We start from the raw sequence: 17,711 nt of genomic DNA on the forward strand, positions 1-17,711 counted from the left end.
TCAAAAATGCCATTTTTAATGTCCTTTCCTTCATCAGAGAGGCAACCTGAAGCCCCAAAGGCTGGCTGCTACTGCACTGCTGGCTCCAGCACCTGGAGAGCCACTCAGGCAGGACTGGAAGTCACTCAAGAGCCTGAAAAACCCTTGAGTGTGAAAATGACGATGTAACTTGATAGCAGCAAGCTGCATACAGGCACCTTATTGGCCGTTAAAAAATGCACTTCTGTGAACAGTGAAGATAAAGATGTTCAATCACGTAAATTAATTCAGTAAGACAGCCTGAAATGCTTGCTTAATGTGCACATTAGGAGGACCCAGATAATTTTGGAAGCATACCAGGTTACTGGTATTTCTTTAGAATAGTGACCACACATAATCTCATGAGCTCCATTAGCAGGAATCAGAGACACTTTGCTATGTGATACCCCAGCACTGCATGACTGGCTCTTTGCAGAGATGAACAGACATGCTTTGTTAGCTCAAATATTACGAGTTGGTGCTTTTAGCAAAGCATCTCTCCTTACAGTGGCTCTAGAGCTCAAAGTAGCTGTGTTACACTGCATGATGACAACCATGAAACCTTCAGTTAGCAGAAGGTCCATGGTGCTATTAAATTTAAATTGAAAAATATTGTCATTGAAAAACTGCAGTCTTGGTGAATGGGGAATCCACTAATATCTCACTCGTATTTGCCTCCTGGGGTATTTTAACGCTTTTAGTTCTTTGTCAGAAACCAGAATTGAGGAGGGGATGGGAAAGGGACAGGAGATCACCTTGAGTCTCACAAAACTTTGCTTCCTGCAAGGAAATTTCTGAACCAGAATTTCCCGATGAAGTTTCTGAACCAATGCACCACATGTGATCCATACAGATCCTACAGATGATGCACTCTGTGGCAGGGGCTTTCTCTCACGTGTCTATGTAAAACCTAACTCGACAGGGATCCATATTCCAGCTGAACATGCCATTTACTAAAAACATTGTAAAAAATTAAAAATTCATTTTTCCTCTCTAAAGTATAGGCCTGGTGTTGCTCCTAGCAAAACAAGGGGCAGCATTGGCACTGGCTTTGCCACTGTGACAGTCTAGCAAGTGACGAGGAAAAGTTACTGGCAGCTATGTGGAAATACATCTGCCCCTGTGTGTAGCTTTGGTGAGGTCGGTGAGTCCCAAGTCGACGGGGGAGTTGTCCCTCGGGAAAGGGATGGGTGAGTAAACGCTGCTGGGCCGCATCGAAGGGGCTATGCGGGCAAAGAGCCCGGCAGTGCCCGGCTGAGAGGGCAGGCGGAGGCCGGCAGCCACCGGGCGGGAGGAGAGGCCTGGGAGAGAGAGGCGGCGAGTGGCCGGGCAGGAGCCGCGGGGCAGGGCGCAGCTCCGGGGCAGGGCAGGGCAGTACCGCGCAGCAGGAGCGGCAGGCAGGAGGCGGCCGGCAGCAGCCACGACCGGGGCCAGGAGGGGCTGGGCGCCCTCCCGGCAGGTACGGGGCCCGGGGAGCTGGGCCGGGTGGGAGCGGGGAGTGAGGGCAGGAGCCCCCAGCCGGGCCCCACGGGCGCGCTGCCCGCTCTGGCTGTCTGAAGGGAAGGGGGCGGTGGAGAGCGGCGCAGGCAGCGGCTGGGCGGCAGGTGCAGGCAGGGTCCGCCGGGGAAGCCGAGCACCGGTCCGGGCCAGCCGCAGAGCTGCCCCGGCGGCCATGGGCAGCCCGAAGCCCCGCGATGGCGGCTGCCGGCAGAGCCCGACGAACTGCCCCGAGGTGTCCCCTGCATCCGGGCCCTCCTCGGACCACCCCGGCGAGTGGTAGAGGTGGCAGCTTGCTTTCCCTGCCTAGTCCTCAATGGAAATGTAAAGTTGGGCTTTATATTTCCAGCAGAACCACAGCCGATCTCCATCAGGCTCTGTAACTCGTGGCACACCCCGATATAGCAGTGTGGGACGTCGGTGAGAGTAAATGGGAACACCGCAGCCAGGAAGGCTGTCTTGGGCTGTCTTGCTAAAGTTACTCTTCCGTATGTATCACCAACATGATTGAACATATCGTAACTGTCTTGTGTATTGATACTTAGAGTATTTAAACATGAGTATACAGTGATACTACTGCGATTTGTAAATTATTACTTTCTCACTGTGCTCTTGAGAAACTAAGAAGGCTCCTGAGAAAGAAAAGTTAATGATCTTTTTTACAAACCCTGATGTATTTCCCCCAGTGCATACTGATAGGTATATTGAATGGGACAGTGTGTTTTTTAAGTCAGAAATCCTTATGGATGTCAGCATGTTGATGATCTACGTGGCTTTTCTAAGTAGGCTAAAACTGGACAGACAATTCAATTTGCAGAACACGAGTTGCAAAATGCAGTGTTTGTTACGGGCAGTTTGGGTTAACAGGTGGTGTGGACATCTATAGTGCCTTGCCACCAGGATACAGTATCAGGGATTTGGAGTTGAGACCTTTCAGTGCCTGCGGTTTGTTTGCTTCTGGTTGTATGAGTGTTAATTTTACAGTGTGCTTCCAAGGTTTGTCCGAGGACTGTAGTTTCTATCAAATGACAGACCTTGAGAAATGGAGGGAGGTAGAAAAGTAGTCACTATATCGAACTACTACAGAATTAAATCTCCATGGGAATTAGGTCTGAAATTGAATTTTGCTTAAAACAGCTTTAAACTGGTATTGCTGTAAGAAAATGTCCTTTTAAAATCCTGCTATTCTGTGTGAATTTAACAGCTAAGCACTTTCATAGACAAGAAACAACTAATTAGGTTATTTCCTTCCTATGAACACTTCAGGTAATTAGAGGTGTGGTTTACCAAAACTCAGAAGGAAGTTGTGAATATAGCTAGACAGTTTCCCTTCTGTACTGGATGAAATTAGCATCATTAAATACATTATATTTAGTGAAGTTATAACCTGCTGTATCCAAGAGCACTGTTAAAACAGCAGTCATGCTCATAAGCAGTTTCAAACTGTCCTGTTCAAAAGCCACTGTGTATTTTTTTAATGCATACCATACAGCTGGATTCCTGGCTGGTTGAGATCACTCTGGTTATTAAACAGCATTCTGAAATAAATATCATCTTAAATTAAGATGGTCTGGTAACTTTTCTTCAATGTGAAAACATGCCCAATGTCTCATGCGATGCATTTCACTAGGTAAGAACAGAAAGGTTGATAATGGCTATTCCTAGAAGGTACACTTCCAGTCAGTGCCACTTTGATTGTGCAGGAAGAGAGCTAGATTTCAAGGGATGTATGCTGGACCACAGCTGTGAAGTGCTTGGGATGATCCTGCGGGCACCCTCACCTCTGAGCTATATCCTTGCAGCCCTAAGTCTCTGATCTGTGCAGGCTCAGTTTTTTTCCAGTAATACTCACTAAATGCATTGAGATCTGCTGCTTGATGTGCTCTTTAGTTTTGACAATGTTGATTAGTTAGCTGCCCAAGCTGTCCAGAGATCCAGAAATGAGGTGTTCCTTGACAAGCTGCTCCTGAAGAGCCCAGGTGTCTTCAGATTGCATGTAGATGATCAGGAGCACTTGAAAGACATGCAGGGGACTATATTGATGTGTTCCTTCCTTACCCCTTTCTTATTCTTTCTAGGCTTTGTCTAGAGGTGTTACCCAGATATAAAGAGCCAAGTTCCAAATTTTAATCTTTTATTTCTCAAGAGAATGTTAGAGCCATAAACCTGTGGGTTGTTCTGGGCTGGTGGTCTCTGGCTCCCTACTTACGAAACTTTTCACCTTGCTTTCAATACAGAAATACTCATTATGTGAGCTGTGGTCCTACAATTCAGTGGCTAGGGCACAAATCCAGGAGTGGAGAAGTTTGATTTCTGGTCTTTTTTTTTTCCAGCTGTAAATTAAATATTAAAAGTATATTTGCAGACTACCTGTGGTCAAACAATATTGGATTTCAAGAAAATATATTTATTATTAAAGTGTCTCTTGATTCTTGCAAATGCTTATAAAAATCACACCTACTAAGAGCACTGCTCCCAAAGGGTATGTTGGATTCCACAGAAGTTCCATCAAATCCACTGCCCTTTCCTGCACTTAATTTAGGTGGTGGATCCCCTGATTATTTAGTTTCCTAATGCTATGGAAAGAGTGAATGTGGGCAGGATTGCTCAGTCAGTTATGTGTCTATAGGCCATTAATTTACAGTGTTGGAAAAAAACCTCAGACTCTGGTCTCTTTTTCTTTGTCCTAACCATTAGGTTCAGTCATTTTACTTGTTTGTCCTGTCACTTGTGTTCTGTTTCATATCAGCTGGTTTGCTTTTCACTCAGCCTCTGTTCATCATACTTGTAGGTGTTTTAGTTTTAGATGTACATTACTCTAAATGCACTCCCTAAGGTTGTGGGTTGCCTGTGAAAAGGGCAGTCCAGCTCTGCCCCCCCCAATTTCCTCACAGCACACTGACCCCACTTTGTGCAGTCAACCACAGGGGGAGTTATAAAAGTACTTAAATAAATGAACGTGGTTTTTTTTTTTTTTGGTGGTTTAGTTCTGGATCTAATCAATGAGCTGGGCCAACTCATCCTGCAGCTGCATGTCTACTACATCCAACAGGAACTGCCCCTCTTGGTAGCAGCCAGCCCTTTAGGCAAGCTCAGGACAGGAGGATGCAGCTGCTATGTATGGTGGGCAGCCTTTGCTAGGAAGCTAGGATTTGGCTAGCTTAGGCCTACTGTGTTCCTGTGAATACTGTCTGCTTTGGCGTATGCCCTTTTGCCTTTGGTGGAAAAGTTCATTGAACTTGTTTGCTTGATTAAAGTGTTATTTATTTCACTTGGTGAATTTTGTGTGATGCATATACTGATTTATTGCCCCCCTTTTTGGACTCTTGTTTCATTTTATAAAAGAACAACTTTGTTTACTCTGAATTTCTGTCTCCCAAGATACTTTAAGTCTGCTAAATATTCTCTTTCTAAGCTAAGTAGGACAACAGCCAATCTCTGTCAGCAGAGAAGCTAAGATATTGTCCTTTGAAGGGGAAAGGCAAAGGGGGCTTTGACTTTAAGTAGGACAGGATGAGTTTGGGTTAAGCCGTGTTGTCATACTGGTTAATAATGCTATTCAGGCTCCATCAGAAAGATTGCTTATGCAGAGAAAAATTATATTGATAGCTTTTTGTGGCTGGGATGAATCTTCAGACCTAAACTAAGAAACCTCATGTGGGAAGAAGTTCAAATCCTGGATTTGGTTTGAGTTCATCTCTGTTGCATCATATTTCTTATTCAGGTTAATACATCAAACTGTGCAGATTGGTGAGGACACTTCTCTTAAGCTTAGTACTAGTGTTTGTTTGCCTGTCATCAGCTAAAGTTTACATTAACTCAGTGCCGAAATAAAAATTATGTCAGCTATCTCATGCCTCTCTTTCCTGTAAATTGTACACTGGTGATTTTGTTCTGAAGCCTTTTCTCAGTGGTCTAATATCCACACTTAAACTGGAAACAAATGATAATCAGGCCCCAGATGAAGGCCCTTGGTGTTTGGGGGCTCTTGTGGTCACTGTAAAGAGCTTTGGGTCTGGCCTAAAGAGCCAGTTCTGGAGATGCTGCTCTGGCAATTAAACTAGCTTTCAAGTCCAGAAAAGATATATAGGACTATGACCCAATGGCCTCAAAACCTATTCAGCATTTAAATTAATTTTGCACCTGTGCTTTGGAGCCTTGAACCTGGACACTTGCTCAGTGTGCTCCAGCCTGGGCAGAGGGATACCTGGCTCCCTGCTCAACTCCATTGGGCCCCTCCAGCCTCATCAGCAGAGCAAGCTTGTGTTATGTCAATGCACATGTGTAGTACCTCATTTTTCTGGAGCATGGAGAGCTAGAAGACTGCTTGGCTTTTGTGGGACTGCCTCATCACTGGAGCTGCAAGGAGTGTCCCTTACACCTGAGGAATAAAACCCCTCGCTCCCACAGAACCCTCATGCCTCAAGTCTGAGGGGGCTAGATGTGGCCCTGTTCACCCTGCTTGCTGGAGCTGGGCCAGCCTGCACAGCATCAAGTGGTTCATATGACCAGAAAATAGTCCAGCCCTTGACCAGAGATTGGCAGGGGCCAGAGAGGCAGATAAAGGGGGGCTAAGGGTGAGTTTGCTTTACAAAATTAAGGCATCCAGTGAGGAGAGCACCTGCCATAGAGAGAGAAGGGTTATTCAGAGAATGAGATTTAAAAGTAACTTGAGCTAGCAGTGCTGCTGTGGGTAGCAGTGTACTGGTACAAAAAAAAACAGTTATGTGTCCCATTTCCAAGAGATTCATAAAACATTTAGAACTGATCTTCTAAGTGACAACAAAACAATCCCAAGATCAGTTTCATTTCATAGTAGAGTAAAATTCAAAACATTTTAGTTTTGGGTTGGGTTTTTGTTGTGGGGTTTCTTCCCCCACTGCCCCCCAATTTACGTTTGCAAAATTGGATTGTCAGCCTCTAGATTGGAAACTCTCTGTCAGTCTCCCAGTCAGGTTCTCTGTTTGCCCAGCACTGACTGGAGTAGCTAATAAGTTTCCTTCATGAAACCTTGATTAAACACAAAACATCTTCGTGAATCATCCTGGCTTTTGTTCAGTTCAGTGATATGCGTACTTTCAGATCTCATTTCATCAATGTGTGAAATCTTGGGTTGAAAATCTTGTGTGAAGAGTGTTGTTTTAAACTTAACAGGATAAAACCCCCATACATTCATGGTGTAGCTATTTGCTTTGTTGTTAGGCAAATCTGTCCTGAGGGGGAAAAGGGAATGGTAAATTCATGCTGTCAACTTCTGCTCTCAGGACCTCTGTCTTGTCAGAAGGGAGTGGAGCCTCACCACCATGCCCCATAGTTGTAGCAGCACTTGGCCAGTAATAAATTGGATGTTTGATACTCTCATCAAATTGAGACAGCTCTGATTTCTGATTGTTCCTCCCAGTGTTGATGCAAAATTCTTCAAAAATACCTCTTTTCGGCAGTGCATGGTTTCCACTCCTCTGCCTGGGCAACAGCCAACCCCTCCAGCCAGGCAGCTCTCTGAGAGGCACTGCTGGGGCTGCTGAAAGTGGCTGTGGGCCCCTGGTCTGGGTGGATTTAAAGCAAAAAATAATGCATTGTTACATCTTATGAAGATGGGATCCTTCTGGACTTTTAAAATATGTTTGGGCAGCTCTGTGCACATGCTGTGCAGAGCCATACACACAGTCTATTTTGGATTTGGATTAATTTAGATCAGTTCCCATTTCCTGTTCTCAAGTAATTTGTTTAATCTATTTAATCTATTTCATATATGGAATGTCCTGCAGTCACCTGTTTCCTTTCTTAATTTCAGCCATAGTCTTATAGCCTTCATTTATACCAGTTGCTTATTTCCTTCCTCTCACCACAGTGCTGTAACTGGTTATAATGACAGTGCAGAGCAGAACTGCTGAACAGGGAATCCTCAGCCTGTGGAAACTCCATAATTTAAAAATTTTTGTTTTTATCATGATACAGGATAATCATTATCTGTAAATAACTATTAAATAATTGATGTAAAATAACTAATAAAAAACTGCTTCACCTAAACCAAAGCAGTAGGTGTGTGTGTGCATGTGTATCTATATGTATATATATAAAAAGAAATATTCCATTTTGACTCTTGTAGGCCAACAGGGTTCCCTTAGAATTGTTTTAATGCTAATGAAACTATTTTTCCATGCAAAACATTTGGGTTTTCTTCTTTTCTTCATATACATAGGAGGAGCTATTTTTGGTTAGCTGTCTGGATATTACATGTGTATCCATGTGATTTCTGTGTGGCTCCATGGTCATGGCAGAGGTTGAGGAGCCCTGGATGCCATTCAGTTCTCTCTTAAGTGAGTTGATTTCCAAGGGCCATCTTTTCAAAGCTAGACACATTTAGCCATGTTAGGGAACTCCACTGCACAGGCAGATGCTCTTGCCTAAAATACCCTCTTTTTGGCTGTCCTGTTGAAAAATACATCCAGATGTTAAAAGTTCTCTTTAGTATCGGGGCTTTAGAGGGACTGCTGACAGTTCTATTTTTGTGGCTTCCTGGCATTACTGCTGAAGGAGAGAAAACTGGATTAAAACCTGACACAGAATACATAAAGAAAGTCTTAAGTTTTTAGTTAAGTAACCATCAGTGATAGTCATGATTTTTTCCTAATCTGCTTAGAGCAAAGGACTTATCTTATGTTGAATTTTTTCCATGTTCTCATCAAAAGCCAAGCTCTTTTTACAGAGATTTCAATCTCTTAGATTTTCTTTTCTGGTGTCCTGACTTCAACTTTTGCTTTGCTGTTTTCCATCTGAGTCCAAAATGATCTGTAGTCCAATATAATGGATTTATTCATTTGTGTTTACTGCCCCAATACATACCATATTGTACATCCTTGTCCAAGTCAGTGAATTTATCTACAGCTCACAGGAACAGTGTTGTCAGTTCAGTAATTGGATGAGTTGGTTACTTGCCTAATGCAGCATTAGGAAGAAACACTATCAACTTTTCAAGCCCAGAGCATAGGGGATTCAGCATATTAAAATCCCAAGTTTTAAGCTTTATTATGGGATAAATTTATAATGTTCCTTTCTTAATTCAAATATAAATCCTGCATGAGAAGATTGGCTCAGATCTATGAAGAGTGTTCTTTTGGCCCTTGTAAATGATGTTATTAATCTTCTGCATACTGGGGCAGGGTTGGATTAAGTCTGCATCTAAGGGCTGCAGGTGCAAGGTTGTAATGCTAAGCCAGAGTCAGGGTGTCCCTGGGGGCTGTGTCAGAAGGATGGCTTCGGACTGTGTACTTGTGCCAGGACTTGTTCCCCTTCTCCAAGTGGTGCCTGGAAAGCAGAGGCAGTTGTTCCTGTAGCACAATAGTTCAAGCACACACACCTGCTCATTTTTCTTCAGGGAAGTAGGCAAAAGCAGTTAGTTGTTCGCTATATATTCTGTTTCGTGGTCTGTGCCAGGGCTGCATCTGCAGATGTGCTGAAGGCCATTTGGCCACCTCCAGCCTGGAGCCCTGGGAAGAAACAGCTGCTGAGGGAAACCACAGCTAGGTTGCACAAGTGCTTTTTCTGTAGGGTTCAGCTCAGGGCCTGCATGAAGAGACACATATATTAGATCTTCTTCGTCTGGGCAGAGAAGCTTTGGTCTACTTCGCTTACTGAAGAAGAAATATAAGAGAAGGTTAGATCCTAATCTTTTAAGATCTGAATGAAGAAAAGAGATACTACTGGTAATTAACACTCTTAATATAGCAAAGGGACATAAAAACTGGGAAAAAAATCCCAAACAACTGCAAATAGAATTAAAATATCAACAGTGAAGGTGATTAGCCATTGGAATATTTTCTGACATAAACCCCAAGAGTTTTCCTGCTTCTGTTGCTCAGTGTAATGCAGGAGTAACTGGTTGAAATCCAATGGTGTCAGTATCTGAGGAAGATGGGACAAAGGTGCAATAATGGGTCTTCTGCTCTTCAAAAGGAAGATTATGCTTTACAAATTGTAAGTGAATGAGAGAAGTTTGCAGGACAGAATCATGTTGGTTTGGACCAGTTCTCCATCCAGTTCAGTTTCCTGTTTGTGAAAGGAATTGGTAAAGCTTTCCTGGATGGGCTGTTGTGCAATCATTTACCAGTGTGGGAAGGTGCTTCCTGTGCCTAGGCAGTTAGTGGTTTGTTTGCATCATGGAGCAGGATACTCTTCCCAGCAACTTTTTGCCATCTATTTCTGTTACTAGATTTAATTGTTTAACTACTTAAACAATGCCACTGGGCTCTTTGCGCGAGGAAAGCTGTGCAATGCTCCATCATAAAATACCCATCATCTGAACTGGGTTAATGATGCATAGCCTCTTTCTTTCAGTTTTAAATATGTAATTGTATTTTTTCTGCATTTATTTGCTGCTCTGGGAGAGCTCTGCATCTTTTCATTATGTTTCTGTCAAACTGTAAGCTGCCTCTCACAAGAATGCCTTTCTGGTTTTGTCCTTCAAAAGCCTTCTCATAAGCTGTCTTTTTTCTGTTGTGTTATTTCTGCAACTCCTTTGCAATCCACTACTGTCAGGGTGAAATCCCTTTCACTTTCCAGGCACAAAAAGTTTTCCTTCATTTCCTTAGAAGGCAGAACTGGAATAATCTCTGTACTCAAATTCCAGAGCTTTTATGCTTTTCCCTGAGTTACAAGCAGGGAAGGAAGGTGTATGTACACACACACACCCACTAGTTACTGCAGATATCACTATTGTAAGGTTCTTCTGGAACAGGCATAGATAGGAATCTTTTATCATGCACCTGGAAGGCATGTGTTGATACAACATTTTTTGTTTCCTTTTCTACTACTGTCTAGGTTTATAACGAGTAGCAACAAAAGCTTGTGTCCTGTCTTTTCACATGCTCAGACCCACTTGAAGTGCCTGTCTTACCTGTATGGATGATGCAAGTCAGATCTGCTTACAGTCCACCCCAAATTAGGGCTTTTTTTTTTCAAACCATGGGGTTTATTACCATACAAAGACAGGCTGAGAAAATTGGGGCTGTTCAGCCTGGAGAAGAGAAGGTTGTGTGGAGACCTCATAGCAACCCTCCAATATTTGGAGGGGGCCTAAGAGGATGCCAGAGAGGGACTCTTCATCTGAGACTGTAGTGATAGGACAAGGGGCAATGGGTTTAAATTTAAACAGGGGAGATTAAGGTTGGATATAAGGAAGAAATTCTTCCATGAGAGTTGTGAGGCACTGGAATAGGCTGCCTAAGGAAGTCGTGAATGTTCCATCCCTGGCAGCGTTCAAGGCCAGGTTGGACAGAGCCTTGAGCAACCTGGTCTACTATAAGGTGGCCCTGCCCATGGCAAAAGCATTGGAACTAGATGATCTTAAGGTCCTTTCTAACACAAACCATTCTATGATTTTATGATTCTATGTCTTTGGCAAGTGTATGCCTATACACAGCGCAATGTGTGTAGTTGGGTTCATGTGCTGTCCTTGGTGATACAGTAGCAAAGTACCTGGAAGCAAATTTCTCAAAACCATTGAAGCTGTTTACTCACGTTGACTGGTTTTGAGATTCAGTGGTCCCAGGCACCCCTCTTCAGACAAGGAGCTGTGCTCAGACTGATTAGCAGCTCCCAGATGCTCTCCCCCAGAAACAAAACTCAAAACAGCTGGCCATGGGAGTTAAACCTTTTGCAGCATCTGCACTGTCAAAAGAGAATCCATCTGACCTGCACCAGGAGCAGCTTTTGCTGTGCTATGTTCCTGTTAATCTTCTGAGACCTGCAGGAGTACTGTTATGCAATTTGAAGGATTTATATGTCTGGGATTGACTGCGTCTCCTGGATATGAAAGGCAGAAAGGCACAGAGGTAGCATAAATGTGCTGTTTGGCTGAGGTGTGGACTGGCAAGCTTGAGCTCACTTTCTTCACAGGGCAAGATCTTGGGATGTTGCAATGTATTGTGGCTATGCTGCGGCTACTGGAGCTGTAGACACTTATGTCATTCAAGGATCTATCCCAAATGCTGAATAACAACTTTTACACCTCTTGCTTTGAGATGACTTCCTGCTACTGGAAATTTTGCTGTGATGTGTTTCTGCAATGCAGATCTGAGAATGTGCTTCATACATATATCACTGGCAATAAATCTCATCACATTTGAAACCTCTGGTTTAGCTAACTTTCCCAGTTTAACATCAGCTATTTCACCTTTGTATCCGTTGCTTAGGTTTAAATGTGTTACCTGATCAACTCCTATGGAGCACTGCTGTGTCTAGATGCTGTAAAATACATTAACAGCCTACAAACTTGTTGCGAAACACAGCCTTTTATCAGAAGGCAGCAAAGACCTGAATTTTTTCTTTAGACTGCTTTCAGCATTTAATATTTAATACTGCAATCATACATTTTCTACCATGTTCTTTTTATTTAATGAGTTGTTGAAAATATTTACTTTCTTCTCCAAACAGCTCTGTCTGGTAATCATCCTGGAGGCATTTGGAACTGAAGTCTTTGATACTTTGTTTATCTCATTTTAGCTCATTCAAAATTTCTATCTGAGAGATCTGGAAATCATTAAGATAATTTATGTTCTCCATCTAAACCCATTAAAATAGTAGTGATTGTAATTGTCTAGGCTCAGTGTATGTGTGTGGCTGGTTTTTAAACTTTGTTGTTTCTAGGATGCTCTAATAACTTGGCTCTTCTTCTGCCTTGGTGTGGAAGAACTATTGCTGAATTACATTTGATTATCTTATTTTGGCTTGATACTAGGAAGAGAGAAATAAAAAAGCTTACTGAAATCAGTGGAAAAATACCAAGGAAGCCATAGAGTTTGAGACAGAGTGACAAGATCTATGTTCGGTTCCCTCTTCCACTGCAAATTGATTTCTTGATCTCATTTATTTTGTCTGATAATCAGGGATAATTCTCCTTTTCTTCCTATTGTTTTCTCAGTCTAATATCTCCAAAATGGAGGATGTCTTTGATGTATGCATATTGCCTAACAAAAATTAACTTGAAAACTTAGAGATGGAGTCAAGGAGTCCTAACTTCTTGTTAAGAAGAATGGTATTGCTGGAAAGTCAGTACTTCTTTGGAATTTGGTAGCACACCTAACAAATGTCTATATAGTTCAAGTTTATTTGTTAAATTTCCAGGCAAATGCATGTTAGTACAACTTTTTAACAACTCTTAGATGATATACTAAGGATTTTTGGGTAGCTGACACCTGCAAAAGTTTCTGGCATGTGGAAGAAGTGTAACCTCTGATAGAAATGTCAACCTCTGTCAAGATTGTGAAATACTGGTTTAATTTTCTGCAAGATTTGTGTTCATTTTTGGTTAATTAAATATGCAACAGAACCTGATAAATTTCTCTCTGTCCCACATGATTAAGATGAAACTTTTGCATGCAGTGAAAGTTGTGTAACTAACCTTAAGTAACTTGAGAAACAAAGACATGAGAAAATAAATGAACTGGATCCAAGCCATCTAATTTATTGCCAAGATGGCTCTTCTGAACTAAACCAAAAAAACCCCATATGTATTTATCTTTGTAGCTTAATGAAGTACAGAGATACTGTATTGAGACCATCCATGTTATGATTTCACAAACAAAGCGAAGTGCTCAAAGTGGAATGAGGGAGCACTGCATGTTGGTGATTTATCCCTTGGCAAATGCGGTCTTTTTTTTTGTAATGGGAGTCTGGTAGAAGTCTAGGAACAAAAGCACAGATTTTGCCACTTAAACCATTATATTTTCAAGCTTAAAATACTGTAAACTTAAAAAAAAAACACAACCCTTTCTTTCTAGGTGAGGCACTCAGCTCTCGATGGAAAGGCAACTGGTTGTGACAGACTAGTTACATTTGTTTATTTGATTACATTAACGGCTTCAGCTAAATAGTTCTGGGGAGAAAAAGATCACTACCATGAACTGAATCTTCTATGGTACAGAAAAATCAATTTTTTCATTTTATGTAGGTGGAAAGGGGGTGGTTACTGACATTTTGGTTTCTTCACCAGCAGTAGTAAATAAATTCAATCTGGACATTTTGAGATAAAAGACTGTTTTGCCTGTGCAAACTGCCACTGAGGCTTAGATATCATTGTTTCAAAGCCTAGAACAAATGAAGCAGCTGTTTCAGCCCAGTTTAAACATGATGAACAAGAGTAAAGCATATTAACACCAGCTGTGTACTGATAACAGCTGGAAAGGAAAATCACTGCAAGGGAACCTTAAAGTAAACTTGTAGTTCTAGCAGGCTTAGGTATCATGAGCACGCCTCTGAGGGAAGAGCAGCAGTGAAAATTTGATCCTTAAAAACGTGAAGAATTTAATGAAAAATTCGCTTGCCTCTTTTAGTGCCCCAGTATAGATGCAGAGCAGGTTCTGGAGTTGGTGCCATGGCCTCTGAAGATTTTTTGATGCAGATCTCACACTGTACTTATATGCATGGGCAATTTTGAGATCAGAGCAAGTACTGAGTGATGGATTCTGTTCAGAGTTATAGTGTCTGGATAGAAACTAAGCTGTAATCTCTTCAGTAGTATTCCCATTTTCCAGAATAGCGTGTTCTAGTCATATTCAGGCTACTTCTGAGGTTTTTACATTCACTTGGATTTTGTTCATTTTGATCTATTGAGCAAAAAGAGCAGTATAAAGCTAGAGGAAATAGTTAAGGTCACTTAGTGGTAAAATCAGCAAAAATTATTCACAGAAATTGTATTAAACCAAATATTCCCTTAGGTCCTTGTTGCAATAGGGTAATGGTTTACCTATTAGGTCTAATGGGAATACGTTTTAAGAATTGCCTTCTAATCAGTACTCTGTGATAGCTCAGGATTAAGAATAATTCTGGAACAGTTATATGATTATAATAATAAACCTTCAGTATATTTCATATTAGTATTTTAAAGACACCAAGTTAATTCAAGACTTCCTCATTAAGCCATGCACTCTCAGTGACTTTGCAAAACTTGTTGAGGTAAAACAACTAGCAGTGCGGTGGTACTGTAGGGTGTGAAAGAGCAGGTCAGTAAGGATACGTTGTGTTTGGTCAGTATTTGTGAATTGATCAACAACTTTCAGTTGCTCCCTACCCATGGAAATAAATAATGTTAACACAAGAAAGCACGTTTTCTAAGTTAGATGAAGTGTCTGTAGCTTAATATCTCCACTTGGCATCCATCAGAATTTTGAGGGGCTTTTAATGAAACGAAAGTTTTGAGGATACTAGTGTTATTTCCCCAGTATTTGTATGGTTCCCTAGCTGTCTTTGTATACACATACAAAGAAAATGAGGACACTGTTCAAGCTGCAGGTGGAAATGACTCCTGTGCTGGAGCACAGAGGCTTTCAGCAATTTCTTGCCATTGAGATAACTGAGTAATTGTGTCCATTTCTGTATAATTGTCATCTTCTCTCTATGCTTTCCCCCTTTCTCTTCTTGTCTTCTCCATCCCTTCAGCTAATATTCACGTGCTGCTTGGTGTCTTCTGACCTCCATGGAGTTGGAATCACGTCTTGGGTATGTTCTACAAAGAACCTTGTGTACTTTAGGTACATGGAAAAGAACTAGACTTAGACAGCTAAAGTTTTGGACAGGAGGCAATGCAGCTGTCTGAGTCCCTCTGAAAAGAGAACATAAGGATATGAATAAAGACATTTAAATGAGGCCAGTTAGCATTGTCATAAAGTTCTTTTAATGTTAACCAGCTGTTATAGATTTGTTCTCATTCTTTAGTAGATTACATGCCTCTTTTTGTGCTGGAAGTCAGCGCTCTCTATTTTTGTATGCATAGCAGACAATAATATAATAAACCAAGTCTTCAGATTCATGTGTATACAATTATGAGAAAGCAGTAGTTCCTCAAAGAAGGCAATTTTGGCATAATTCATAACAAGTGTTTTTAAATGTGAAGAATGAAGTATGTTGAGTGAAAAATGTAAAAGCGTATGGATGTATGTGCAAATAGCATATGAGTGAAAGAGGATAGGAGAAGCATGAACAAGGGGAATAGAATAAAAAGCACATCTTGCAAATGACTTGACAAGACCACATCAAAACAGCTGTAAAGCTGAATAAACTCCATAGCCCAGTGATACACAGAAATATGAGAAGAATTTTAGTGTTCCCAAAAGACAGGGACCTGTCTGAGTGGGTCACTAAAAGTACTTGGATACTGTATATTAAAATTATCTCTTTCCTGTGCTTTTACATAAAACATAGTTTGTCTTGGTTAAGATCTGAGTAAATCTGATGGCTCTGATCCTTTTAGGACTGAAATAACTTTCTCATTGACCCTGGGACTGTGTCCAATAAGCAGTCACATATTAAATAACTGATAATATTGTATTTAGATTTCAATTATTCCCATCTGTCATGGTTTGGTTTATTGTGTTTTTCAGGTTTGATAGCTACACTGGATCTTTGATTGTGATCTCCTCTAAATTGCAACATTGAAAACAACAGCAATGGAATGTATAAAAGACTGCTGTAAATGGTGTTTCTGCATGGAAAAAGAAAAAAATTCTCGTGAGTTCTGACATAATGACATGAACTAAGGGTTTTACTGTTCTGGCTTCATTAATTATGAGATTTCCCATTAGTAAAAAGACTGTGTTACAACTGATAAGCTTGAATTCTTTTATGATATTCAAGATTCTTTCCATACCTCATCTGGAGATTGGACACATGCTTGTTAGCATTGTGAACTGGAACTGGAACTGAAAAATAACACTCGTCTGAAGTCTGCTCTTTGCAGCCTAGAATGTTGACCAAAAAAGCTAACTTTTTACCCAAGGTTGTAACTGTTTTGTATCTTTCAAACTCTAAGAGTGAGTGCTTTTTTTTTTTTTAAACTCTCTGTGGATTTGCGCACATCTTAGATGTTTGAAGAACCCTCCTATGATACAAGTGCAGCTCTTGTGAGAAATCACTTAAGAGCAAGGTAACTATAAATATAGAAGCTTGGACAACAAAGAATTTGGATCAGTGCAGATGTTATGAGGATGAGTATCTTTTCAGGTGCTAGTCCTGAATACTAGTAAAACTAAACACTAGCAGTAAGGTATCAAGCACAGATCCTGTGAAATAAGAGTTCTGTTCGTAGTATTGCTCAAAACTTAATACACATGTGAACTGTCTGTTTTTCTTGTGTTTTATTTTTACCAGTTTCCATGGTGAAGGAATCTGAAGCAGCAGCCACAAGCAAGCCATCTATTGTAGAGAAGCCTCCATTGTCTTCTGTGTCAGTGAAGCGTCAAGTTGGCTGTTCAGAGGATTATCTGCTCTCTAAACTGCCCCTGGATGGTCAGGAGGTACCATTTGTGGTTCCTCCATTCAAATTGGCCTATGTACAACCGAAGAACCTTCCTAGTATCTCATATGGAGGGATTCAAGGTAAAATATAAACAGCATTGCTGAAATAGTTGTTTAGCTTATGCTACTCCTTAGAAGTTGTCAAGTATCCATACTGAAAACATATGTTTGCAGAACTTTTCTAGGAGCCTGCTCTTGTTTTTTTTTATCTCTGGACACCCAGAGAAGTTTTGGGAAGGATGTCTTCCCACTGTGAATCTCTGTGATGTTACATGAATAAAACTGAAAGAGAGGATAGCACAGCAGTGCTCATACTCAAAAGGAAACAGAAGCTTTAGTAGACAGTTTATTGGAAGCAAGGAAAGACCTAACACATTCCTAGTATACAGATGACTCAAGAAGGAGGGTGGTCTGGCTTTCATGTTTAATGAACTGATATGCTTTAACATACTAACACATCTTCCGTTTCAAATTTTTCCTAATAGACAGCATAAGCTACTACATGGTGGATTTTTTCCCCTACTGTTTCCTGCTCTGTTTGTTGCTCTTTGGAAGGCCACGGGTCATGAATCTAGTGGTATAAGGTTGCACATGCTACTGTAATTCTTTGCTTCATGACAATCTTATGCTTCAACCTCTATCAGTTAGTCCCATGCTCAGACTGCCAAAATGATGTATGTGAAATTTAGACACAGTGGCATTTTAAAAGAATAGGACCCTGGCCCAGTAACATGAGTTTCAGGTCATACTCTATTTCTAGGTTGTTAATCCTGCCAGGGGATGCCTAGAATTAGGTAAGGCAAAATTCTGGCACAGGGGCATACCTGAATGGCTGTTTTACCTAGAGTTGCTTTGCTTCAAGGCTGTGATAAGCTTTCAGACCCATGTGGTTGTATTTCTTTTCT

At 41.2% G+C, this 17,711-nt stretch overlaps 1 protein-coding gene across 1 annotated transcript in view; it reads left to right on the plus strand.

The window, feature by feature from the left end:
- Nucleotides 1-1,429: 1,429 nt before the first annotated feature.
- Nucleotides 1,430-17,711, plus strand: part of TC2N (tandem C2 domains, nuclear) — a 32,627-nt gene continuing 16,345 nt past the window's right edge. Inside the window, exons 1-4 of the mRNA XM_013129183.3 lie at nucleotides 1,430-1,477; nucleotides 1,868-2,003; nucleotides 15,894-16,020; nucleotides 16,660-16,887. Coding sequence (XP_012984637.3) covers nucleotides 15,960-16,020; nucleotides 16,660-16,887 — 289 coding nt within the window. The 5' untranslated portion in view covers nucleotides 1,430-1,477; nucleotides 1,868-2,003; nucleotides 15,894-15,959. The remainder of the gene's footprint in view (nucleotides 1,478-1,867; nucleotides 2,004-15,893; nucleotides 16,021-16,659; nucleotides 16,888-17,711) is intronic.

The sequence above is a fragment of the Melopsittacus undulatus genome, chromosome 4 (assembly GCF_012275295.1).
Source record: "Melopsittacus undulatus isolate bMelUnd1 chromosome 4, bMelUnd1.mat.Z, whole genome shotgun sequence".
In the NCBI taxonomy this organism is placed as follows: Eukaryota; Metazoa; Chordata; class Aves; order Psittaciformes; family Psittaculidae; genus Melopsittacus; species Melopsittacus undulatus.